The sequence below is a fragment of the Tachypleus tridentatus genome, chromosome 1, assembly GCF_004210375.1.
Source record: "Tachypleus tridentatus isolate NWPU-2018 chromosome 1, ASM421037v1, whole genome shotgun sequence".
NCBI lineage: Eukaryota > Metazoa > Arthropoda > Merostomata > Xiphosura > Limulidae > Tachypleus > Tachypleus tridentatus.
The window spans coordinates 178229783-178255951 of NC_134825.1; the positions used below are offsets into that span (position 1 = coordinate 178229783).

General features: G+C 32.9%; 2 protein-coding genes across 3 annotated transcripts in view; one reads left to right on the top strand and one right to left on the bottom strand.

Moving 5' to 3' along the window:
- The window catches only part of LOC143231200 (zinc finger CCCH-type with G patch domain-containing protein-like), a 53006-nt gene extending 38362 nt beyond the window's left edge, over positions 1 to 14644 (top strand). Inside the window, exons 9-14 of the mRNA XM_076465831.1 lie at positions 4687 to 4730; positions 8081 to 8145; positions 9562 to 9738; positions 12459 to 12529; positions 13989 to 14071; positions 14444 to 14644. Coding sequence (XP_076321946.1) covers positions 4687 to 4730; positions 8081 to 8145; positions 9562 to 9738; positions 12459 to 12529; positions 13989 to 14071; positions 14444 to 14582 — 579 coding nt within the window. The 3' untranslated portion in view covers positions 14583 to 14644. The remainder of the gene's footprint in view (positions 1 to 4686; positions 4731 to 8080; positions 8146 to 9561; positions 9739 to 12458; positions 12530 to 13988; positions 14072 to 14443) is intronic.
- Positions 9545 to 26169, bottom strand: part of LOC143231216 (cyclic GMP-AMP synthase-like receptor) — a 44065-nt gene continuing 27440 nt past the window's right edge. The window contains exons 6-8 of one of the 2 annotated variants that reach the window (XR_013016871.1): positions 17178 to 17309; positions 15163 to 15321; positions 9545 to 9681 (exon numbers count right to left, since the gene is read on the bottom strand). The gene's annotated coding sequence lies outside the window, so the exon portion shown is untranslated. The remainder of the gene's footprint in view (positions 9682 to 15162; positions 15322 to 17177; positions 17310 to 26169) is intronic. The other variant, XR_013016872.1, reaches the window with a different exon arrangement.

Genomic DNA, 26169 nt, shown 5'->3' on the forward strand with positions numbered 1-26169 from the left:
GTAAAAGGTATAAATGTTTAAAAGTAGATTAATTTTGTAGAAAGAGGTCACAAACTAGCTTTATTTCATTAAGTGGACTGGATATTTAACTACTTCTCTTCTAATAATTCAAAAGAACTTTAGAAAAAAGAATTTCTTTAAAATCTTTACTGTATTGAAAGTAAAATAAAATATAGAAATTACTTGAAATAAAATTTTGAGTGATGAAAATGAGATTCAAATATGAGATGATGAAATTATTAAGATTAGAAGGAATGAGATGGAAATTCAAGATTAAATGTCGACCAAAAACAGGAAGAAATGTGACATAAAATTAGAAGAAAGAGGATGTACTATTTACAGGATTGAAAATCAATCTGACTGAAAACAATGAAATCATTTGGAATTTACAGAGAGATTACAACAATAACACTGAAGAAGTGTGGATAGGCTATAATGAAAAGATTGAAGTAAAAAAGGACATCATTGATATAGACAGTGTTCATCACTGGTGACAGAATGAGACATCATCACTGATATAGACATGAACACTAGTGACAGAATGAGACATCATCTACAGAATAAACTAAATGCAAAGATATACTTTGCAGTATATAAAAAGTCAGACATACTTTTTTTCTGTACGGTAAACAATCGAAATGCGCACCGAACACCATTATACAAATATACAAGGCTTACATCCGTCCACTAATAGAGTACGGATGTCAAGTAACATACAACATGTCAAACAACACACTCCAAAAAATCCAAGTGCAACAAAACAAAATATTAAAATCCGCATTCAGTTTACCATCTTTTACACCAACAAATTATCTACACCAAATTAGTAATTTACCAACTATAAGAGATAGAATAACAGAACTTTCAATGAAATATTATCGAAAAGCAGAAAACAGAAACAAACTAACGCATCACTACACAAATTATCAAGTGCACCAACAAAATACATATCACCATACAACATATTTCAAGAATCACAATCCACTCAACAAAGAATCTAAATACATAAAACTATGTTATTAACATGAATTCCTTTTTTTTCAGGTACAGGGCACACGACAGGCAAAACTTTCGGCGCCTGTCGTGGTGAAAGTGGGTTTTCTCGGGTACTCCGTTTCCCCACATCAAAATCTTCAGGCATTGGATTTCTAGATCCCAGCCCAGGCAACCTTTTGCCAGACCCAGAATCGGGTCGTTTGATTTGATCTGAACTTGAATGAATTACATTCATGTTCACATCTACCCAACTTTTTTCTTTTCGAGACAGGTCCGACCTTTCCTTCTTTCCACTGCTACCTTTGCCTCCACCCAAAAGACCATTTAGTGAGACATTCCCCACCCAAAAGTCAAGAATAATAACGATAATTAATTTATTAAAATAATAATAAAAAAAAAAACCACCACTTAATCCTAATAACAATCCACCTAAAGGGGACTAAGAGGAACTACAAAGTTCCTGAACACCCCAGTTGGAGAGAGAACTCTTCGGTTTCTCTCTCTAAACTGAACCCCTGCCACGTTAGTTTAGTTTAGTTTAGTTTTTTCTGTACTGATTCAAGAGTTCCAACCAAAAGTATCATATACCACTAAATATGGAATAGGAGAATATATTTGGTCCACATCTTCCTCTATTGCTGTACCACCTGCTACTAAAGGATATTCCAGCCATGGCACTACCAAACACAGTTCTGTAATTTAGCTGGCCAGTAGAGAAAACACAGGACAATGATGGAAAGGTGCTATGGAAGTCATACTAGACTCAGTTTGAAAACATTTCAAGAAAGGACAGTTGGAATATAAAATAAGCCATTATCTTGTTGCCCCTTAAAAGGTCCATTTTGAAAACATTAAGCAACCTTCCATCTGAGAGCTGTAACAACTACTAAGTATTGGTAGCTGCCTTGTCTAACAAGTTCAGATAAACACACCAGAAAGAAGTATTGAAAGTTCTGGATTAAAGATGAGACCCAAGCTGAATTTGTAGAACATTTAGAAAGGCTCATACAGTTATGTAACTCATATGCCCTTTATGAAATTACTGATTTGTTGCCACAGAACAACTTTATAGATGATGTAAATTATGAGCATGCAAGAAGTAGGTTGAAGCAAAGTTGATGTATATCTTTGAAGGAAGCTCTGCAGTTGGTGATGAAACTTGAATTAGTTAAGTTTTTAGATGAAATACTAAAGGAACAATCTATAAGTCGTGAGGATATCAGATGCGGTAGTCTTTAAAACATCAACTGTTCTTAATAGTTTAGAAGAATTTAAAAACTTAATGAGATATCTACTTGCAGAGAAGGAAAACAATATACTGCAGAATAATAGGTGTTTGAAGTGTTACTGGGAATCCATGAGTCAAAGTACTGAATGTACCATGAATGAGAAAATTGATTATTTGAGTAAAATCATTTACAAGCTATTGGGTTTATTGATGGAAAAACCTTGCAGAATGTTGATTGACAATGCTCCCAGAGTTATATTTATTTGTCCCAATTTGTTAATTAAAAATGGGCAATTACTTTCAGAGGTGAAAAAATAAGAATTGATGCAGATAGCAGATGGACGTAAAGTTACCTTGACTATAGAAGGCTTATCTTTGTCTCATGATGTATGAGTGAAGGACATTAAGGAAGGAGGCATTGTGGAAATTGATTTCATGTGAAGACATGGATGCAAGGTCATGTTAGCTTTATAATGTATAATCAGGAAGTTCCTGTGCATTGCATGGTAATTACTTAACTGTAGTTTAAATGTTCAGTGGAATCCAGGACAGTGATCATTGTACCACTAAGAAGTAAGATACTTATATCAAAAATTAATAACAATAATTCATTTAATTCGGGACTATGACATACTGGGACTCCAGCATGTCATGAGGAATTGCTGTTTGGAAGAGCTTTTCTTAATCTAAAGAATAAAGATATTGTACACAACCCAGAAAAACTTAAATCATAGCTATTCTGTAAAACTGAATTCCATCAGGTTATATGATATTGCTGAATTTTTATTGCAAGAGAGGACATATTTCAAAAGTAGGTGTTCAAAGGAGAAGGAACCTTGACCATGGTCAGTGACCTTCATAATCTTGGAAGTGCATTGCTGAGAAATTGGTCAATGGAACTTCAATATTGGAAAGGAGCTCAAGTGTTCCAGAAAAGACTGCTTCCAAAAAATCATCACGCATTGAGTTGCCAGTGGATTAATCCAACCACCTACAACTACCAACAACAACATGGAAGAAATTATCTATCTAAATGTTGTAGTCTTTAGAAAAAAAAAAAAAGCTTTCAAAATGGTTGGTGAATGGACAAGTTAGTGCTCTGTTTGATTTATTTTATAAAGAGTGTTCAGGGGACTTCATAATGCAGGAAGGGTTCTGCATTATAAGCTGTATTTAGGAATGGTTCTGTGTTATAAGCTGTATTTTTCTGATGTTTTATTTGTTAACTAGAGGGAGATGCAAGTTTTGATGATGTAAAGCATTACTTCTGTAAACAATTCCTGATTTCTTCAGCAGTATTACTTCTGTAAACAGTTCCTGACTTCTTCAGCAGTCTTACTTCTGTAAACAGTTCCTGACTTCTTCAGCAGTGTGTAAACAGTTCCTGACTTCTTCAGCAGTGTTACTTCTGTAAACAATTCCTTACTTCTTCAGCAGTGTTACTTCTGTAAACAATTCCTTACTTCTTCAGCAGTGTTACTTCTGTAAACAGTTCCTGACTTCTTCAGCAGTGTTACTTCTGTAAACAATTTCTTACTTCTTCAGCAGCGTTACTTCTGTAAACAGTTCCTTACTTCTTCAGGAGTGTTACTTCTGCAAACAATTCCTTACTTTATCAGCAGCGTTACTTCTGTAAACAGTTCCTGACTTCTACAGCAATTATTTCTGTAAACAATTCCTGACTTTTTCAGCAGCGTTACTTCTGTAAACAGTTCCTTACTTCTTCAGGAGTGTTACTTCTGCAAACAATTCCTTACTTTATCAGCAGCATTACTTCTGTAAACAGTTCCTGACTTCTACAGCAATTATTTCTGTAAACAGTTCCTGACTTTTTCAGCAACATTACTTCTGTAAACAGTTCCTGACTTTTCCAGGAGTGTTACTTCTGTAAACAGTTCCTGACTTTTCAAGAGTGTTACTTCTGTAAACAATTCCTTACTTTATCAGCAGTGTTACTTCTGTAAACAGTTCCTGACTTCTACAGCAGTTATTTCTGTAAATAATTCTTGACTTTTTCAGCAGCGTTACTTCTGTAAACAGTTCCTTACTTCTTCAGGAGTGTTAGTTCTGTAAACAATTCCTGACTTTTTCAGCAACATTACTTCTGTAAACAGTTCCTTTTTTCTTCAGCAGCACTACTTCTGTAAACAGTTTCTGACTTCTTCAAGAGTGTTACTTCTGCAAACAATTCCTGACTTTTTCAGCAGTTTTCTTTTAATATTTAACTGCAATTTCTTGTAGTAAAACCATATATTAATTAGCATGACTTTCACTGTTTGATTTTATTATTTCTAAATGATTCAGAATAATATAAATCAATCACTTTGGTGTTTTTTTACAAAAATAGTCATTTTAAGTGTTGTTCACTCCTATGAATAGTAAAATAACTATGAATCAGTATTATAGTAATTTTGTGTGTCATGGCATTCCATATATGAATCTTTTATTGTTTCTTTTTTTAGGGAATTGGTTCTCAGTTAATGGAGAAAATGGGCTATGTATGGGGGTAAGAAGAAATTATAATTTATCCTAAATATATTCACTATTCATCACTTTAGATAGTTTTAATTATGTAAATATGATGGCATAAGCATTATTCTTTTTTGTAAAAATAAATATAGCTTGCTTTGATCAGATTATTAAACAAAATCATAATAGATATATAGTCATTTTATCATGATAAGAAATGCACCATAAGTCTTTAACTTGCATTTCATTTGAGTCTTAGGGTTTCACATGAATTGTTACTGCAGTTTGCAGACAAATTTGTACATTATGTGCAATGCAAATCATTATTTAAGGCTTTCAAAAGCTTTCATTTTAAGTGTTACATGAATCCTTACTTCAGGATTTTCATGACTTTCTTGGTTTCATACAAATCATTACTTTTAGGTAGTTTGATCAACATGTGCCCCTCAGTTTGGATTCCTGTACATGGTGAAGGGACCTCCCAGGGAAGGTTCTGTTCTTTCAGTTTACCTCCTCTGGGATATAAACATCCACACACGTGTTTGCTGTGTGTGGCAACCCTTGAAGGGGAGGAGAGGATCCTGGTGGTTGAGGGGTCCAACCCTAACACACCACTTTGGCCTTGAATTCCTGTAGACGGGCAACCTTGGGGTGGCCCTTCTTTGGTCAATCAGCTGCTCCACTTGGGCTAGGGTCAACCAAGTACCAGTGTTGGAAGTTCTCAACAGGTGTTGTGGACATTGTGCCTGATGCTGGTGTTTGGGTATTGTGCTCATGAAACTCTGGCGTTGCTGCAGTGTCCTTGCTTGACATTGTAGTGTGTCCCTTCATAGGGCTCCATTGTGGGTGTGGTCAATGGGCACAGAAATTTCCTTTTTTCCTATAGATCCTTCAAATAAAAATTTAAATAAAATAGTGACAAAAGAGTTAATAGGTAAACAACCACGTCTTGAAGTTTCTGAGCAGCAATCTTCAACATCTGTAACACCTGTTGTAGCTCATTTTCTTATATTACATTCTCTTTCAGACAAACCTTTAGGGCAAATGTCCCCCTTTTTTATTCAGAAGGGAGTGGAGGGACTTGCTGGCTCTCCAAAGTCAGTAAAGCTTCGATCTGGAGACATATTGGTGGAAACATCCATATCTCAACATTCAAAGGCAATTGGAGATATACCTATTGAGGTTACACTTCATGCTACATTGAATTCATCATGAGGAGTTATTGTTGAAAGGGATTTGAAGAACATCCCCGAGTCAGAGATTCTTGCTGGTTTCTCCATTCAAGGAGTTTCTGCAGTGAGGCGTATTTCCACTCTCAAAGATGGCATTACGATGCCAACCAATATCTTCGTTTTGACAGTTACATTACCACGTCCACCTGCCACCAACAAGGCAGGTTTTCATAATTGCAGGATATGGCCATAAATTCCAAACCATCTTAGATGTTTCCAGTGTCAACAGTTCAGTCACTTAAAGATGTCATGTCGTGGTTCCCTGACATGTGCTCATTGTGGTGGCAAGGACCATGATGCCGATGAGTGTGAAACAGACCCACATTGTGTCAGTTGCAATGGCTCTAACCTGTCCTACGCTCATTCTTGCCTTAAATGGTTTGAGGAAAAAGATTTGCAGCATTTGAAAATGATTCATAACATTACTTATCCTGAGGCTCAAAAATTGCTGTCCACCACTTCATCTCGGACGTATGCTGCTGCACTTCATTCCACAACTACAGTGGGAGTGCAGACAGATCTCTGTGTGTCTCCAAGAGAATCGTTCTCAAAAGAAATGGTTTGTTGTGGTTATGTGCAGAATCCCATCTTCAGCTTCTGTGTACACTGCTGCACTGTATGCCATTTCTCTTGCTCTGGATCACATAGAAGCTTTACAATACTCCAATTGCACTATTTATACTGACTCGCTTAGTTCTCTACTGGCCCTGGATTCGCTTCACATTAGTTCACACCCAGTTCTTGCCGATATTCAAAACTGATTGGCCCATTTCTCTTTAACATCTACTTCTATTCAGTTTTTCTGGATACCAGACCACATTGGTATTTGAGGGAACGAGCTCGCAGACATGGCAGCTAAACCTATCTGTTCTGGCACTACTACTGTGCCTATTCCATACATGGACTATGATCCTATATTCAAGGCTTGGCTTTGTGCCAGCTGGTAGTCGACTTGGAGTGAGCAATGCAAAAACAAGCTTTTCCAAATAAAACCCTATATTGGACTTTCCATAAAGATCGGATGAAGTTGTTCTAACTAGACTACACATTGGCCACTGTTTTTTAACTAATCGTTTTCTTTCATCTGTAACTGATTCACCAGTGTGTAGTCTGTGTAACACTCAGATCAAAATAAGCCACATTTTACTTTCTTGCTGTCGTTGAGAGTTGTAACAACAACATTATAAAACATGTTCTGTCCCAAGGTTTGTCCATAACGTCAGACAGTGTTATTGGTGATGGTGACACTGCCCACCTTGGTATAGTATTTAGTTTTTAAAGGCCATTAATCTTTTTAATATCATTTAAGTTTTTAATTTACACATTACACCTTTTTAATGTGGTTCACTTTTAAGAATCATAGTCTCTCTTGTTCGATTTGAAATTAGAAAATGGCCATAACATTAAATAACTTGACACCAGGACTGGAAAGACCAACTTCAAGTGACTGAAGCTGCTGTTTGAACTACTGGTTAGTCATCCTGGCAAGTTATTATTAAAATTTTTCTACACATCTTTTAAAACTTTTATTACTTTACTTATTGAAAATGGCCATATGACACATAACCCAGAACCAAGACTAGAAAGGCCAACTTCAGGTGACTGATGGTGAAGATGTTAGTCTTCCTGGTGGGTTATGATAATTACCTTTATGCTACAGAAAGCCCTTTATGACTTCTCTTACTGTAGTTTCTCTCTTAACATTGTAGACAAGATGGCAACATTGGTTTTATATTCTGTTTTGTTTTACCTTCATTTACTTTTATGAATTTTACTACATTTACTTTACTTTTACCTTTTTATCGGATGTTTGGCACCGACAGCCTAGCTGCTTTGTGCCATAAAACACTAAATCAACCAACCAACCAACTGATCAACATGTGTACAAAAATTTACAAAATTAAGATGAGCTATTCATATCATCTGAATTTATATGTATGTTTACTGCATGTTTCACATAAATCATTACCCTTTAGTTCATTTAATTAACATACAAGAAACAATAGATTGAGAAACATAATGGACATACTAACTGAAAGTTTTTACATTAGATTAACTTTTATAAGCCTACAATAACAATAATAGATTGAATAACATAATGGACATGTTAATTTATACTAAGTAATCATAGTTTCTCACTGTTGATTGTTTTTAGTCAAGGTCTTGGTAAAGCAGGAGAGGGTAGAATTGAACCAGTAGAGGCAGTTGTTTTACCTCAAGGTAAATATTTTGTCCTTTCAGACCTTTAAACTCCATTGAACATTGTTTTACATGTGATGTATAGAAAACTGAACATTGGTTTACATGTGATAACCATAGTTATCACATTTAACATTGTTTTACATGTGATAACTGTATTTATCACGTTGAACAGTTTTACATGATAACTTTGTTTATCATATTGATCATTGTTTTACTTGTGATAACTGTGTTTGAACACTGTTTTACATCTGATAACTGTGTTTAAACAGTTTTACATCTGATAACTGTAGTTATCATTGAACATTGTTTAACATCTAATAACTGTATTTTTCATATTGAAGAGTTTTACATCTGATAACTGTGTTTATCATTGAACATTGTGTAACATCTAATAACTGTATTTTTCATATTGAAGAGTTTTACATCTGATAACTGTATTTATCATTGAACATTGTTTAACATCTAATAACTGTATTTTTCATATTGAAGAGTTTTACATCTGATAACTGTGTTTATCATTGAACATTGTTTAACATCTAATAACTGTATTTTTCATATTGAACAGTTTTATATGTGATAACTGTATTTATCATTGAACGTTGTTTAACATCTAATAACTGTATTTTTCATATTGAACAGTGTTACACGTGATAACAGTATTTATCATTGAACATTGTTTAACATCCAATAACTGTATTTTTCATACTGAACAGTTTTACATCTGATAACTATTTATCATTGAACATTGTTTAACATCTAATAACTGTATTTTTCATATTGAACAGTTTTACACGTGATAACAGTATTTATCATTGAACATTGTTTAAAGTCTAATAACTGTATTTTTCATATTGAACAGTTTTACGTGTGATAACTGTATTTATCATTGAACATTGTTTAACATCTAATAACTGTATTTTTCATATTGAACAGTTTTACGTGTGATAAGTATTTATCATATTGAACAGTTTTACATGTAATAACTGTATTTTTCATATTGAACAGTTTTACATGTGATAACAGTGTTGATCATATTGCAGTGAATACTAATTCCAGTTTTGTTCTTTCCTGCTTGCTCACATTAGTAGCTTTGCTAAAAATCTTTAATTCCAACAAGACAAATTTAAGAGCTGGTCAGTGACTGATTATCTGTAATGAAACTTTCTAACAAAAAACACACTCTGAGTCTAAAAAACTTTGGTTTTAATTAAGATTTATAAGAAAGAAAACTTTATTGCAAATATACCAGATATGTAACAATTAGTATGAGATATACTGTTAAACACATAAATAGAAAAGTGTCTATGTATGGTATGACATGAGAGATATGTAACAGTTATTAGTATGAGCTATACTGGTAAGCTACCAAATAAACAAGTCTATGTATATAAAACATACTTAGAAGTTTTTTAATACACTTTTGTTTATTAATAGGAAAGTCCCTTGATAAATGTATGGAGCTTCGAGAGACAGCTTCAATTGAGAAGATGGAGAAGAGACTTCAGAAGAAGAAGGCGGCAATGGAATATCAGATTTGTCAGGGTTACAACCATCCTAGGAAAAATAAATCAGTTTTTGATTTCATAAACAACAAAATTGGAAATCCCAGAGGTTTGTAGCTAATAGTGAATAGCCTGTTGAGATCTTGTGTTGTCATATGTTAAAATATCTTATTTTACATTAGAACTATTGACTTTGAATTTAAATACAGATTTATCTGTTTTGGAGTTCACACTTTCTTTTGTGTGTTTGTTGCTCAGTCCTGGATGATTACCATAAGGAATAGGTTTGTTTTAAAATGGTAGAAGAAATTATTTTAAATAAATTTTGTGTCAGGTTGTAGGCAAAGCTATTACGACTCTTCTGAAATGTTCAGTTCACAAAAAAAGACCTAATTTACAGATAGTTCTAAATGATTTGAATAACATATAGTTTCAGTTAACAGTTAAAAAATAATTATTATAGTGAACAGTTGGATTGTGAATGGAATATCCACTGGCAAAAATGTTATCTGTGAAAGATCTTGTAATATTGAAGAATAAAATAATAAAATTTGGTTAGTTTATTTTGTTAAGTTCATATTTCTTACAAAATATACTTTAGATCCATTAAAACAAAAACAACAATTCAGAAGTGTAGTACGTTGGTATAAATTAACTTTGTAGCCATGTTATGTTACCACATCCAATCGTGCACTGTGCTTCTTGACAATAGCCCTGTAACAGTTTCCACTACAAAGGAACACTATTATGCTCATAATCCATTTAAGATACAATTATGATAGTTTTACAGTGCCACTGTGAACAGTTCCATTGCACTGGAATCCATATTGTTTGCACTTGGCAACTCTGTAAATATATCTTCATGAAGTACCATTTTATTATCCAACTGCTTTAGGTATATAATGGTTGAATAAATATGTTGGGGAAGCATCTTACAGGTATGGGACACATGAATTTCTTTGACCACCATACTCTGTATTTTTAGTTTCTCATCTGTTACAAGATTTGCACTTTGCATACCATGACTAGTGTATCACATCTTTCTTGTGTCTTTGTAAATGATATATATTATTTTGTTTTCCAATGCCAATAAATATATGAGAAATCCCAATCTTGAAAGTTGTAAGTCCCCGATCTAAACATGCTTTATGATCTGAGTGCATAATTATTTTGTATTAGATAGGGCCGTTATATGTTTGTAAGTCCCCAATCTAAACATGCTTTATGGTCTGAGTGCATAATTATTTTGTATTAGATAGGGCCATTATATGTTTGTAAGTCCCCAATCTAAACATGCTTTATGGTCTGAGTGCATAATTATTTTGTATTAGATAGGGCCATTATATGTTTGTAAGTCCCCAATCTAAACATGCTTTATGGTCTGAGTGCATAATTATTTTGTATTAGATAGGGCCATTATATGTAATCTCAAGATGGCTGGTATGGGAATTAACAATGTTTTGACCTTCTAAGGTTGAAAATGACCTAAGGAGGTCAAAATGTTGTTCTGTACTTTATTGTAATTAAAGTGTTAATACCCATACTAGCCATTTTAAAAATACATTTTTACTTCAAGCGAGTTTCTTGTCATCATGAGGGGCTGTTATATATCCTTAATAAAAGCAAATCAGTTTTGATGTCATTAAACTAAGTATGAAATACCAAACACTGATATTTTATGTTCCACTGTGAATTCTGGTTCTCATTGGTCTTATTCTAAATAAATGTAGTTTAACAAACATCTGTGTACATTCCTGAGAACGTATATTATCAACTACCTTCACATAATTATGAAAATCTTTCATTTTTAGTATCAAGAGCTATTTTCTCACGTTCCTTTAACTCCTGAATTATTAATATGAACTGAAACTCCTTCAGTTCAGACATTCATTAAACTTCCTTCTGGTACACTAACTAGTTGAAGATACTGATTCAATTTAAGTTTATATGACACTATATAAAACACATTTGTGTTCCCACTAGTTAAATCCCAAGTAAAGTGTTTGCCTATTAATATCTGGATATTTAGTTTTATTACTTCCTTGGCTCACGTTCAAACCCAAGACCTCTCATACACCAGGTAAGTTCTCTACAACTGAATGAGAGGATTAACTCCAGTTGTACAACATATCTGCAGTACTTCATGTGTCACTACTTTATAAATATTTTGTTTTCCAGAAGTTACAACACATTTTTTCCTAATACTATGAATTCTGATTAAAGTTTGTTTAATAATTCAGTACCCGTTGTCTCACTGGTTTAACTGTTTCACACACTGATGAATACATACTATTTCAAAAGCAACATTACAACATTAGCTTAAGAAAATAAACTTTTAGTGGTAGCTTTATTAAAACAAAATCTAAGAGATGAAAAAATTCCATGTATTTAAAAATTGTATTTTAGTTTGATTTTAACATGTTCCAAATGAAAAAATTGGTGTTTATGAATTAATTTAACTGTTTTTTGAGCATAATTAAGCACTTGTAGGTCCCTGTCTATAAAACCAAAATAACTGGATCTTTTAACTTTAAAATCAATTGTCATATTTGTATTAACCAATTCGTTTCTTGACCTTGTTTGTCATCAGACGACGTACTTGTTTGAGAAGTTACAGAATACTAGTATAAATATTTAATGAAAAATATTTTTCTATTTTTTCAACTATTTTATTTTTTCACAGGAATTTGCATAGTTTTAAATTTTTAATCATTATATGTATTTTGATGAGTGAATTATATTTTGGTGAAATAAGAATGCTAGAAACCATTTGAAAAGTAACAATTTCTTCTCGTGTATAAAACAGTTTATCATCTTCTTCTTAAATAGGAAACTTCAAAGAATTTCATAAAGAATCTACAAACTTGAAGTCATCATCTTCAAAAACACTAAATGTTGAGGTGAGTGTAGCGTGGGTGTTACAAAGTGATTTAACAAAATTACTTTTGAAATATGTAACATTCTGGTGATTTTTTTAATATTCTTCTTTAACATGTGTATGTATTATATTTACAGAACTACCAAAAATTGAATAAACTACTTTATTATTAATGCATGCCATAAAAATTGCCATTAAAACTTTATTGTGATGGTTACAGGTCAAAGGTCATCGTGTTTTTTGACTCACATTCAAGATTTTATTAAATTACTATTTAATGAATTTATATCAATAAGTTTGGCATGAAATTGTAGATAATTGTAAAAAATTCATATTTTAGTATCATACATTAGTTTATTAATTTCAGAGCAAATATTAAAAGAATACATTTAAATATAGATTTTTGTGTGTCATGATATGTTGAATGCAGCACTGGTTCAGATTTGATGTTTATAATGTCAAAATACTAAGTACGAATTAGGAACTCAAAATTACCAATATGGCAAATCAGAATATAAATAAGAAACTCGTATCTTTTTATTTTGCTGAGATATAACTTATGCACTGAATCAAACACAGTGGCCCCATTCACCTCTTTCCATTTTTGGAAATGGGCCCTTATATATACTTTCTGCAGTATATGACATGTGAATAACCAATCAGCAGCTTAGAATGTCCCCAGACTGGTTTTCTCAACTATTTCAATCTGTTAGAAAATGTTCTTTTGAATCAAGATTACAAGGTAGGTAGGTTGTGTCTTTAATCTGCTGGAAATTTCAAAAATTTTTTATCTAAATACAGCTTAGCTACTAAATTATGGTGGAGTTCTGTGCAACTGATGTAATAATTCTGATTTTTTTATTCAACTGAATATATAAAACATTAAATTTGAAAAGGCTCAGAACAGATAATTGTTAGCTTTACTTAAAGAAAAATAAGTTTAATAACTTATTTATCTATATACATATATAATAATTGCAATGTGACTTGTATTACAAAATACAAGTCTACTAGAATTCAGCTAGGATAGGGTCACTTTGTAAAGAGTAAAGGTCAGTTTTATATTATTGGATATGGTAGCACAAGTGTACATGCACTGCATCAATGCAAGTTATATAATGTTAGTCAGGCATGACTGGAAGGCCAATATAATTTAGTTATATTGTTGTTACAGTGTTTATTATCTCTGATTTAATTATATTAATAAAAAATGTAATTCTTATACTTTTATTAATGTTACAAGCCTTGCTTCTGTTCTTCATATATATTTATTAATAATGAAAGATAATTTTGGTTCCTAAGTTATTTGGTGGTGTGGTCCTTTAACATATGTTTCAGCTAAACTCCTCTGAGTTGTAATAAAGCAAAGAACAATTTGTTTTTTCTTTGTGATTATAATAAGTTCCTGTAATTTCACAGATATATGGTCCTTGTTTTTGTTCTGAAGTAAGAGATCTCTTTTTTTCTAAATTATAATTTAGGCTGTGAAAGTCAGTGAAGAAATTCGAAAAGCTGAAAAAGAAATTAAACGTCTTCAGGGATCAATGTCACGAAACATGAACAGGTATGTGTAATTTTTATGTCATATTTTACAGTTCTCTATAGATGTCTTTGTCATGCTTCAACAAGTATGCACCATCTTACTTATTAGCCTTTACTGATTTATGAAAACTTTTCATTATGCTTTGACAGATATTTTTATATTCACCTTTGTTATTCTGTGAGTGGTTTTACAGATCTTTAAATTCATAAACTTAGCCTTTACAGTATCCTACAAAGCTATGCTTTGACAGGTATATGCTAATCATGTGTAAACCATTATAATTTTCTAGAAAGTTTTCTTATGTTTTAAATGAAATTATTTTAATCAAATACATACTTTTCAACAATTGTTAAACATTTAAAGTAATTCTCGTTAATGTTTTTTTTACTACAGAGACAAAGTTGTACATTCTCAGCTTCAACAAAAACTTGACTATCAATATCATCATATCAAGTACCTATTAACTCAGGAAAAGGCAATACAGCAAGAGCAGCAGACAAGAAAAGATCACCATAAATTATCATGCTTTTGAAAGTAACTGTACAATAAGAGCTTGCGACCTTTCTTTATAGAATAAAGACTATCCAATATCAAGTGGCTGTCCAGAATAATATGTTTAACTATGATCATAAGTAAAGCTTAGATGTTTTAGATTGTCAGTACAAACTAGATTACAATCACTAATGATAGACTGTATGATTATCTGGATAAGTTCAACATTTGTGGTGATAAACTGTAAATAAAGTAAGGACTCAAAACATGTCAACAGTACCTACTAGTAGAGGTTCAGTAAAGTAATGATAAAGTTCTAACTTTCCAGATTCAATAATCCAATTTCATGGAGTGACAGTTCTGGGTGTCAAATAAGCATAAAAAATGTATTACCTCACATTTAAGGTTTTTGTTCTATTATATAAAGGACATACTTTACAATCATCACCTTCAATACATACTACATATCACAACATACAAATATTACATTTTGTTATTCAGGTCCTATAATATTAGTCACTGACATTTTAGTTACTAGTATCAATAAACATATTTTTTTAATTATACAATCTGAATTAAATACCACATATAGAGTCAAAGTATTAAAAGAATTCACAGACCTCACAAGGATTTGTTTTTATGCGTTTAATAATTTTTTGTAGTCGATTGTGAATCTTCTCTGCCTCAGCAGGATTCATTTCTCTTATCAGGTTAAACTTTGGATAAAATAGATAAGGTATGTTCTGGTTTTGTACAAACGTATCAAGTTTTTCCAACATCTGTAAAAACAACAGAGAATCAATCAAAACATTGTTGCATCTGTGTTTAATTCAACCAGTTAAGGATCTTGAAGTAGTCTGATCTGTGTAGACTGATGTATATTAATAAACATATTCAACTATATATCTCAACAAAATTAAAATGTATTATTTTCCAGTGACAAAAAAACTAACTTTATTATAATACAACCTCTAATAAAATGAGCTACTAATTTCAAATGTTGATCAAGATGTACTCCTATCATATTTAAACCCACAACATTTTGTTAAATGTATAAATTACATAAAAAGTGTTTGGATATATGATGCCAAAGTGAACAAAATCATCTCATATACTCTTAATGCTAAGCTTTTAAAAGTTTGAGCATATACTTTGCATTGAAAGAAATTATGACAAACGTTTGTGGGCTAAAATCATTGTGACATTTTTTTTTAATCTGCCAGTAATTCTTTTACAGCACTTGTTCAATGTTGGTCTTCATATAAAAATTCATACATGTCCATGTATAATTATAAATAGTAAACATTATGAATGTATTTAAATACCTACTAAATGTGAAGTATATAAGTGTAGCATAAAAAGTAGACAAAGAAAAGTATTAAAAAGTTATGAATTTTAAAATGAAGTAGAGATCTGACTACAAAATGTACCAACACAAAATTCACAAAATTATAAAATGTAATCCCCACTTTGGCAGCTTTATAAAATATCTGTATAAAATTATCTTTATGAATTATCTGTAGTAAAAGTAAGGATTAAACTTTATAAATATGTGATTGTTATTTTACTTTTTTTTGTACCAAGACCTCTACTTCATTTTAAAATTCATAATTATTAATACTCTTGTATTTAATATATTGTAATGCAAATAAAGGCTATTTTCGTTGTTTTTTTTTCTCTCCAAGAAGTCTCAAAATATACTTCTAACATGTCCATATTATTAAGTGAAATAATTTAAAAATCTATTTGTTTAGAAAACTGTGACCAAAGTTTGAATAGCATAACTTGTATCAGTAATGTATATTTTCTGACATAATTTAAACAAAAACACAAGAAAAAATGTGTTAGAATACCTCTTATAATTAACACAGTTTTATGTTGATATCAAAACACAAACAAGTTAAATGTATCATTATTATACTAATTACAGGCTACATGTAGTATGTCCACTATGGGGAATGAACAGAAGTTTTAGAAGTATAGGACCTCAATTTTATCCATGAACTACTGATGACCATTAATATAGCTAGTTGCAAATCATACCTTGTTATATTAAAACATGATAAAAAGGTACTTATTATAGTAAAACTGATGTAAAAATGACCATTACATAATAGAACTCATAAAAGAAATATTCCCATTACACCAAGAAACAGGTTAAAAATTCATTTCATAATAAGCTATATAAACTTTTATGTTGAAACACAAACAAAAATATATGAACTTAAAAATTATACATACTGTACATTTATTATATTCTAGGGGGGATTAAAATAGTGCATCATCATCATATAGAAACAAAGTGTAACATTATTATATTCTGAACAAGAAAGAAATACACTTCTATTACATTCCAGTGTGTATTAAAATTTACCCTAATATATTGGAATCTGGATATGAAACCATAACAATAAAGTCCAATAAACAAAATTTACTGAAATCTAAAAATAATCAAATTGTATGTTTGCTATTTTAGATGCAAAACAAGATGTAAATATATGAGTATGTCTGGGAACTTACAATACTAGTAATTGGCCAAACTACACCAGCTATATATATTCCATCTTGTTAGGGGAAAACTACCTGCTTTGCCATATTTTAATTTTATAAAAACATGCTCAGATTTTACACTAACCTCAATCAAAATTACTCCCATTCTGTCCTGTTTCCAATATTCTGGTTTGTTCTTTGACTTAGCTTCCCACAGAACAACAGTTTTCAAGTAATAAGAAGCCAAACCTCTCCAGTTTTCCTTGTCACGTAAAAGCTTTCAATAATACAATATATATTAACAGTTCAGTTGTATAAAACATTTTAACCATAAACATTCATTCTTAAAACTTTACGAGAGCACATGTGTACATAGAGTTTATTAAATTAGAACAAGGGTTAAAGTTAAATTAGAAATATGGTGAACATTTCAACTGGATAAGTAAATTTTCAGAGTAGATCAGTAAGTCATAAATACATTTATTCGTAGAGTATGTTTTCATTAGTTTTGTTTTCACTCAGTTGCAAAATTGTACAATTAAGTGTAATCTTTTACATCTGTTAAAATATTTCCATGAGCCTTGTGAAGTTAGCATTGTTTCTGAAGTAGTCCCAGTGCTTGAAGTGTGTGAGGGAGAGAAAGCACAATGGTGTGTGAAAATTTGAAGCTGGTCAGTTTGTTCCTCATGTGTATATTTTATTTATTGTTATAAAAGTGACTAACATGTAAAAATTAGAAACAGTTAGATCAGGTGAGAAATAAAGTTATAGTAATAAATATTCACAAATTATGTCCACGAGCAACTCGCAAGTAGTTTGTGCATCCATAATTTGAAAGGGTAAAGTGGGATGCATGTTCACAGGATAATTTACAACTTGCATGGCAGGATTTTTATTTGATACAGTTCAAAACAGAATACAACAACAAAACTAAGTATAAACAGTTGTATACTGTTGGTTACAAAATGGGTCACATTGAACCAAGCCCCTAGCTCGAGGGTTCATTCCCTCCATTTGTGTAGTACTTTATCTCATTTGTGTCTCTGACATTTAACAAATTCTCTCCCTGGTCCCTTTCTGCTACATATATTTACTGTATTGTATATTGAACCTTTCCCTTCTGAGAAGCTCACAGTCTAACAATAGGAAGTGGTGTTTTTTTACCCACCTGAAAACAAGTGAGATAACACTTTTTTTATGTATAAATTATGTAAAGAGTGTTTAGAGATATGATGCCAAAGTGAACACAATAATATTATATACTCTTAATGCTAAGCTTTTAAAAGAATCACTGCTAAGCCTAAAACAAGTTATAACAGTGTAGGGACTGTTTAAGCTGATATAAACTTCAAATTGATTTGTTGTTGTTTCTCTAGACCAGACTTGAAATTTTTTTCATGAGATAATTCAAAGTAATCCACTAATAACAATAACAAAAATAAAACATTGAAGTTAACACATTTGGCAACAAAAAAGGGTTTTATTTTATTTTGGTGAAACAGAAGTTTGACTCATCTTTAACTGTTGTAGACAATGACTATGAGGTTAAACAGTGGTAGCAAGCATTAACTGGCATGGTAAAAATATCTTCCTTATTTTGTTTTAATATACAGAAAACTGAAAGATGAATCAAGAAAGGTGACAGAAAATCAGAAGAATGGTACAAAAATTAAAAGACGAAGAAGAAAAACGGGAATTTAAGAAACAAATTAAAAAATAGATATATTTTAATACTTCTTTAAATATTAAATCTGAGTAAAGACAAGAATAACAAAACTATTGTAAATGTATAGAGAGATTAAATCAGTAAAACAAAATTATGGTAAGGGTGTAATAAACATTAATGAAATGGGAAAACATTGAAAGAATAAAGCATGAAAAGTGTATTAATAAATGAAGAGACTAAACCAATCATACCTATTTCTACATTGGCTCAATAATTCCAACCAAAAACACCATCTAATATCAAATAGGATAACTTATTTTGTCTACATTTATTACCACCACTACTGTTCTAGTTGTTACTGAAAGACCTTTTTAGACTCCTCCAGCCATGATATCACCAAATTCAGTTTAATACTTCAGATGGCCATTCCAACATTTGAAATTGAAAAAAAACCAATAAACTGATGGGAGGAACATGGGAATCACATCAAGCTAGGTTCAGTATCATTTCCACAGTAAACAGGTTGAACCATGAACAAAAAACCATTGAAGTTGCTGCCCATCTAAATGGACAAACTTGTATAATGTTAAGAATTCTGGCAGCTGAGAAATGTTAGATATTGATAACCAATTTATACAACGTTTGAAGTGACATACCAGAAAGAAGTATCCAAAAACAAAATTCCAGGAAAGTGTACATAGAAAAGAGACCTCAGACGAACTTGCAAAAGATTTCAAAATGCTTGGTTAATTATCTTCCCTTGATGCTCCTCGTGAAGTTATGGCTTTGTTGGCATGTAACCAATTTATAAATGTCATAATACATGAAGATATGAGAGTTTTAACTGTAGTTGAACATCTTTAAATTGAGGGAAAGGAAAGATAATCTGTTAAAATGCAGATAAACACTGAAAATACCATCTCTTAATTTATGGGGTGTTAAGGTTGAGAGTAGCTAACATTACATGCTGACAATAAGAACTGAAAGACAGTAAATTACATATGATGAAGGAAATAAACCACTAAATAAGATGTTAAAAGATACATCCTGGAATTGCAGACAAAAGTCAGTGCAAAACAATGACTTCTCTGAAAGGATACCAGAAAGAAGGAAGTTTTATAGATGATGGCAAACCTGGTAATTACAACCAAGGCTGTGAGAAATGAACAGCTATTAAGCCAAAGAGAATACCAAAGTTGATTCTAAGCCCAACCAGAAAGAAGAAATGGTTAATCAGACATCAGGAAACAGCTGGACTTATGGGGTGAAGTTCAACTGAGAATATTCCATGTACCTCTAATGAAATAAGAAAAGTCACTGTTTAAAGAAATAAGGCCACAGGTTTATTGATAGGAAGCCATGCAGTATGTTGATTAACACTGATTTTACAACTACAATAATCCAACCTCATTTTGTACTAAAAGGTAGCAAACGTCCTCCAGATATGAAAAAAAGAAGAGAGAGAGAGATGCAAACACTAATGGTTTTAACAAGAGAAAAATTAAAAGTTAAAGTTATCTTACAATGAGAACTTCTCTATACCTCATAATGTGTGTGGGTAATGGGCATTGATGGAGAATGGAGACTAGGAACTGACTTCATACTGCATGACAATTACTATACCAAAGATTGAATTTCCCATAACAACAACTACAAAAGCAGTCACTGTACCAGTAAAAACAAATATTTATATCAGGAATAAATTAACCTGTTGTTACTGCAACATAATAGAACCAAACTTTTCAGCTTCTACTGACTAATTAATATTTGGTAAACTCTTAATGTTCAAGAATACAGATATCTTCATTAAGACCATGAACACAATATACCATAAATTGTCAAATGATGGATTGTTTAGGCAGAGAATTCAAGATGAGTACAGTGAAATGGGCAGCAACTGCCTGTTGTAAAGGAAGACATCTTGAATGTTTTTTCTTCTTCAGATCAGTGTATGTAAACTGTTGCAGGTTTATTCTGTATCCTGATAAACTGTGACAGGTGTGTTGTGATTAATTCTGATTAGTGTAATGGCTGCAAGTGGCTTAAACAATGATAGAACGGATTGCTAACCTCTAATTCAGAATCTCTGTCTTGTGAAGGCTTATTGCATTGATGTAGAAATATTCTTTAATTATATCTGTTTTCCAAAATTTGTCTTTGTTGATGATTGTAGTTTTATCCCAGTTTATTTTGTGTCCAGTTGTTGTGGTGTGTTCTACAATGGCTTAATTTTGTTTTTTCATGAGTCTTGTGCTGTCTTTGCACTCTTTTGTTCTCGTCCCATTTCTCCAATGTATGTTACATTGCAGGAATATGGAATTTCACAGATTACGTTTTGTGTTTTTCATAAATAAGTTTCTGTTTGGTTTTTCCGAGAATAGATCTTATTCTCTTGTAAGATTTCCACCAAATGTTTATGTTGAACTTCTTGGCATTTGAGTTTTTCATTGAAATTTTGGAGACAGAGGATGTGAATGACTTCCTTATATTTTCTTTCTATTGTGGTATTTTTCAGGAAGTTTTTGATGAAGGAGAAAATGTAACCATTTTGTATAAAACACTACGATATTTTGGCATTTTGTTTTGATGGATATCTCGGTACAAATGTTTTCCATTCTCTTATTCAGGCAGTGAATTATTATTAATTTTACATAATAAGGATTAAAGTGTAGTTATCAGTAACTTTCAATGTGAGTGTGGTTTTTTAATATGGTTCTGATCATTTTTCATCTCCCACGTTATCTGTTGACAATTATGTTTTTATTCCACTCTTTCCATGATAGATTCCTTTGTCTACAGAATTGAGATTTTCTAGGAAGGGTGATAAAGTTTCATGGTCATGGGGTCAGATAACAATATAGTGTCTATATAAACTTGGTATTATGTGTAAGAATGATAAGGCTGATTCTTCAATGCCTTCCACAATCCAGCAAGATACTATAAGTGACCTACAACAGTTTACACACAGTGACCTGAAAATGATAGATTTTCCACACATTGCCCTCCACACTTGTGTTTTTACAACAGGCAAATGCCATCCATTCCAATGTATACATCATAATATTCAAATCAAATATGGATGGGATGTGGTACATCAGAAACAGAAGCTTTTCAGGAAAGATGAAGGAAGTCCAGTACAAGATACTTACTTAAGGGCAACCACCACCTCACAAAGGTCATATAACCAGGGTTATGGAGGTTTCACAAAATACTCGCAGAATAATAAGAGAACTTTTTACAGAGGGTCTACGAGATTCTGTGGTGAATAAGTTACTATTAGCACAGGGAGGTTACCAGAAAATGGAATGTAGCAATTTGTTGTATTAGCATTTGGATCAGTTGACAAAAGAGTACTTAAGCTGGTTCCCAAAAAGTGTGAATTATTTCATCAAAACGTGGGTTTCCTGAGGCACACAATGGGCAGATGGAATGTAACAGATCTAGAGATTTATCTTGTCCAGAACTGGCTAATGCCAAACAACATGCATGAAGTAAGAGGATTTATTTGTAGTGGTCTTACTGTTTACATTTTGTAAAATATTTTAATGTTTTAACTGTTTGTTGTGAAGAAGCATTCAATAAACTGAACAGGGAATTTCAATAGTTCAGAAGACACCTAAAATGACAGAAAAAACATATAAGACACCATTTTTCCATAACAAAACACACCCAATGATGATGAACATTACCTTTGCATAAATATGTAACAAATGTTAATCTTACAACAAAAACTGTACATCAATTAATTGAAGAATATTAAAATTAGGTTGAGGGAATAGGTTGTTTGGTTTGGCGTTTTATGGCGAAAAGCAACCAGCTTATCTGCACCAAACATCCGGAAAAGTTAAAACTAAAGTAAAATTATTGAAATTTGTAAAACGAAATTAAAGTAAAACAAAAAAAGTTTATTGTTTGAATTAAAAACAAATAGCATTAAATCCAATATTTATATCTAGTTTACAGCAGTGAGAGAGAAACTACAGTAATACAAGTTGTAAAAGACTTCCTGCAGCATAATTTTACTTATCATCTCTCCAGGATGACTAAGAGGTAGTTCAAACAGCAGCAGTAGACACCTGAAGTTGGCCTTTCCAGCCCTGGTTTTGAGTTATTTAATGTCACAGCCATTTTCATAAAGTAAAGTAATACCTGTTTTAAAAGACTTGTAGCAAAATTTAATTATTATAACTCACCAGGTTCAAACAGCAGCGTTAGTCACCTGAAGATTCCTTTCCTGTCGAGGTTTCTAGTTATCTGACATTACAACCATTTTCTAATTTTAAAATGAACTAGTTGTACTTTAATTGTTAAAAGAGAAACACATTAAAAAAGGCATAATTTATAAATTAAAAACTTAATTAGTATTAAAAAGGTTAATGGCCTTTAAAAAACTAAAAACATTTCTTAGGTGGACAGTGTCACCATCACCAAAAACACTAACATTATGGATAAACCTTAGGACAGAACATGTTTAAATTGCTGCCATTGTTGAGAGTCAAAACAACATTAAAATGTGGCTTATTATGACCTGAGTGTCACACAGACAACACATTGGTGCATCAGTCCCAGATGAAAGAAAACAATTAGTTAAAAAACTATGACCAGTACGTGGTCCAGTTAGAACAACTTCCTCTTTCTGATCCTTATGGAAGCAAAGCAACCAATGTTCAGTAGAGGGTTTAATTTGGAAAAAAACTTGTTTTCACGTTGCTCAATCCAAGTTCACTGCCAACTGGCACAGAGACATGCCTTGACTATAGTCCATGGATGGAACAGAAACAGCACTGATAGTACAAGTTGTAAAGGACTTTCTGTAGCACAACTGTAATCATCATAACTTGCCAGGAATGGAAGGATGGTTCAAAAGATGTTCACCAAATAACAGACAGTATTTCCAATCAGAAATATATGCTTTTCTCAGATGACTTAAAGACAGGTTGCATTTGGGGACTGTAATAAGCTATGGTGGGATGGGCTGATCAGTGGATAGAGCAATGTTATCCAAAACCAGACCTAATTCATCCAACTGCACCTACATACGAAGGCCAAAAGGAGCAATAGCAGATAATCTGTACAAAAAAGTGTGGCCAATCGAGAAAGGAAACCACAACTACAGGTGGGATACTTTTGTAAGGAATGAAGTTTCGTAGCATACAGTAAAGACAGCTGCAAACGGCAGAGGTTCACAAGACTCTGTGTATAAGCTCTGAACTGGGGAAGTGCAGAAAGCCCAGATGCAGAACCAAAGTCCCTGATGATGAAGTCCAGCATCTTCAAGGCTGATGTCCGACAGAGCCATAGTCTATTTTGAATCGAATAAGAGCATGATATATCTTTAGCACAGAATATTGATCTGCTCCCTAACTGGTGGAAGAGAGAATACGAAGAATGTTCAGTGCTCTTGTACATTTGACTGTAGCTGCTTGATGTGTGGTGTGAAGGTCAACTTATGATCAAAGATAAACCCCAAGAACAGGTAGCACAACTTCACCAATACAGAGTTCAGGATCAGGGTGAATACCCCATTGGCAGAAAAAGTGCATCTAACTGTTTTAGAGAGAGAGAAGTTAAAGCCATTTGCTGGGGTCCACTTCAGTAAACGGTTGATGGCAGTCTGTAGCTGCCACTCAAAATACCTCATGTTTGACGACTGGCATGAAGGTGAAAGTCATCAACATAGAGCCCATATGGAATAGTAAGAGGGAGTTGTTCAGTGATGGTATTAATCTTTATACTGAAAAGTGAGACACTCAAAACACAGCCCTGAGGGACTCCAAGTTCCTGTAGAAAAGGGAAAGTGTTGAATCCTGTTCATTAAAAGTTTTTTTAATAAAAATGGAAAAATGGCCACACAACCCATATAAATGGAGGTCTTGCAAAATACTGTACCTCCATGTAGTATCATAAGCCTTCTCAAAGTCAAAGAATATTAAAACAAAATGTCATTTGAGAAAGACTTCTCTGACTGATGTTTCAAGTCAAATGAGGTGATCTATGGTGGAGCATTGTCATTGGAGCCCACACTGGATGGGCGGGTGAGAAGAGGTTATTTGATTTGAGGAACCAAACAAGATGATCATTAACTATCCTCTCTACGGTCTAACAGAGACAGCTCATCAAAGCAATTGGATGGTAGTTTGAAGGAATCTTGGGATCCTTCCCAGATTTAGAGAAAGGTAGGACAATAGCCTGGCACCAGGCATCAAGAAATCATTCTCCTGCCAGATCCAGTTAAAAACAATCAGAAGAATATCAAGAGAAGCAGGAGACAGATGGCACAGCATCTCATAGTGTGCATCATCAGGTCCAAACAATATAGTCCCAGACCAATGGAGGACCACTTTCAGTTCCACCAGTGTAAAGGGACGATTACAGTCATACAGACAATCAGCTTGAAAGGAAAGAGGTAATTGCACTGCCTGAGTCTTGATGGTTAAGAAGGTGGAGATTGAAGTAGAAGTGCTAAATATTTGGCAAAAGAGTATTGGTGATGCTCCAGGTATCCTGGCCATCAGAGAGCAAGATCGGGAGGGGGACAAAAATATATTGCCCACTGACCTTTCCAATCTTGTCCCATATGACTTTGGAAGTGGTGGTAGAAAAGTTGCTGGTTGTGAACTTATTCCAAGAGTCCTTCTGGCTTTGACATCTTGCCCACTGAGCACGTGCATGGACCTGCTGGAAAGCGATGCGGTATGAGAGTGTGGGATATCTACAGAAAATATCCCAGGCCTATTTATGATCCTTCCATGTCATGTGGCAGGCAAAATATCTCCACAAACAAGGATATCATGGAAAATGTGTCAAGGTTTTAGGAATACATTGTACAGCTGCCTGTATAGTTTAGTCAGTTACTGCTACCACATAGTCATCTTTTGATGGCTCACAGATGATGACAGGAACAAATTCTGTGAAAGTTGTGAAAGAGGGCCAGTTTACTTGATCCAGCTTCCACCCAGCGGGTTGGGTGGCATCAACCATGGCCAATCTCTCTCAGCCAATCTCAAAAGAACAGTGCTTTGTGGGTTATTGTCAACCCTGTGTGAAAAGTTGGAGAATAATGAAGGGGAGCAAACTGAGAGATTAATAGCAGTAAAGGACTGACTAGGTGCATGGAAATAAGTAGAAGAACCAGTATTGATCATAGGTCTCTTCAGGAGACAGGTAGAAAGAACAAACAGTGATGGTACAACTAAAGGAAACACAGATGGCTACAGCCACCAAGGGTGTGTCAAGGACAGGGTGGGCACATGCTGATCAATCAATGGTGCCACCCTTCCATGCACCACACAGCCTGTTATTTCTGCAAAAAGAAAACTGCCTAAAGATGACAGTATTGGCAGGTATCAGAAATGTTTCCTGTAAGAAAAGACATGCAGGATGGTAGGATATAATCAGTGCTTTGATGTTATCCAGATTAAAATGTAAACCTCGACAGTCCATTATATCAAGGTGGCCATTTTTATTTATA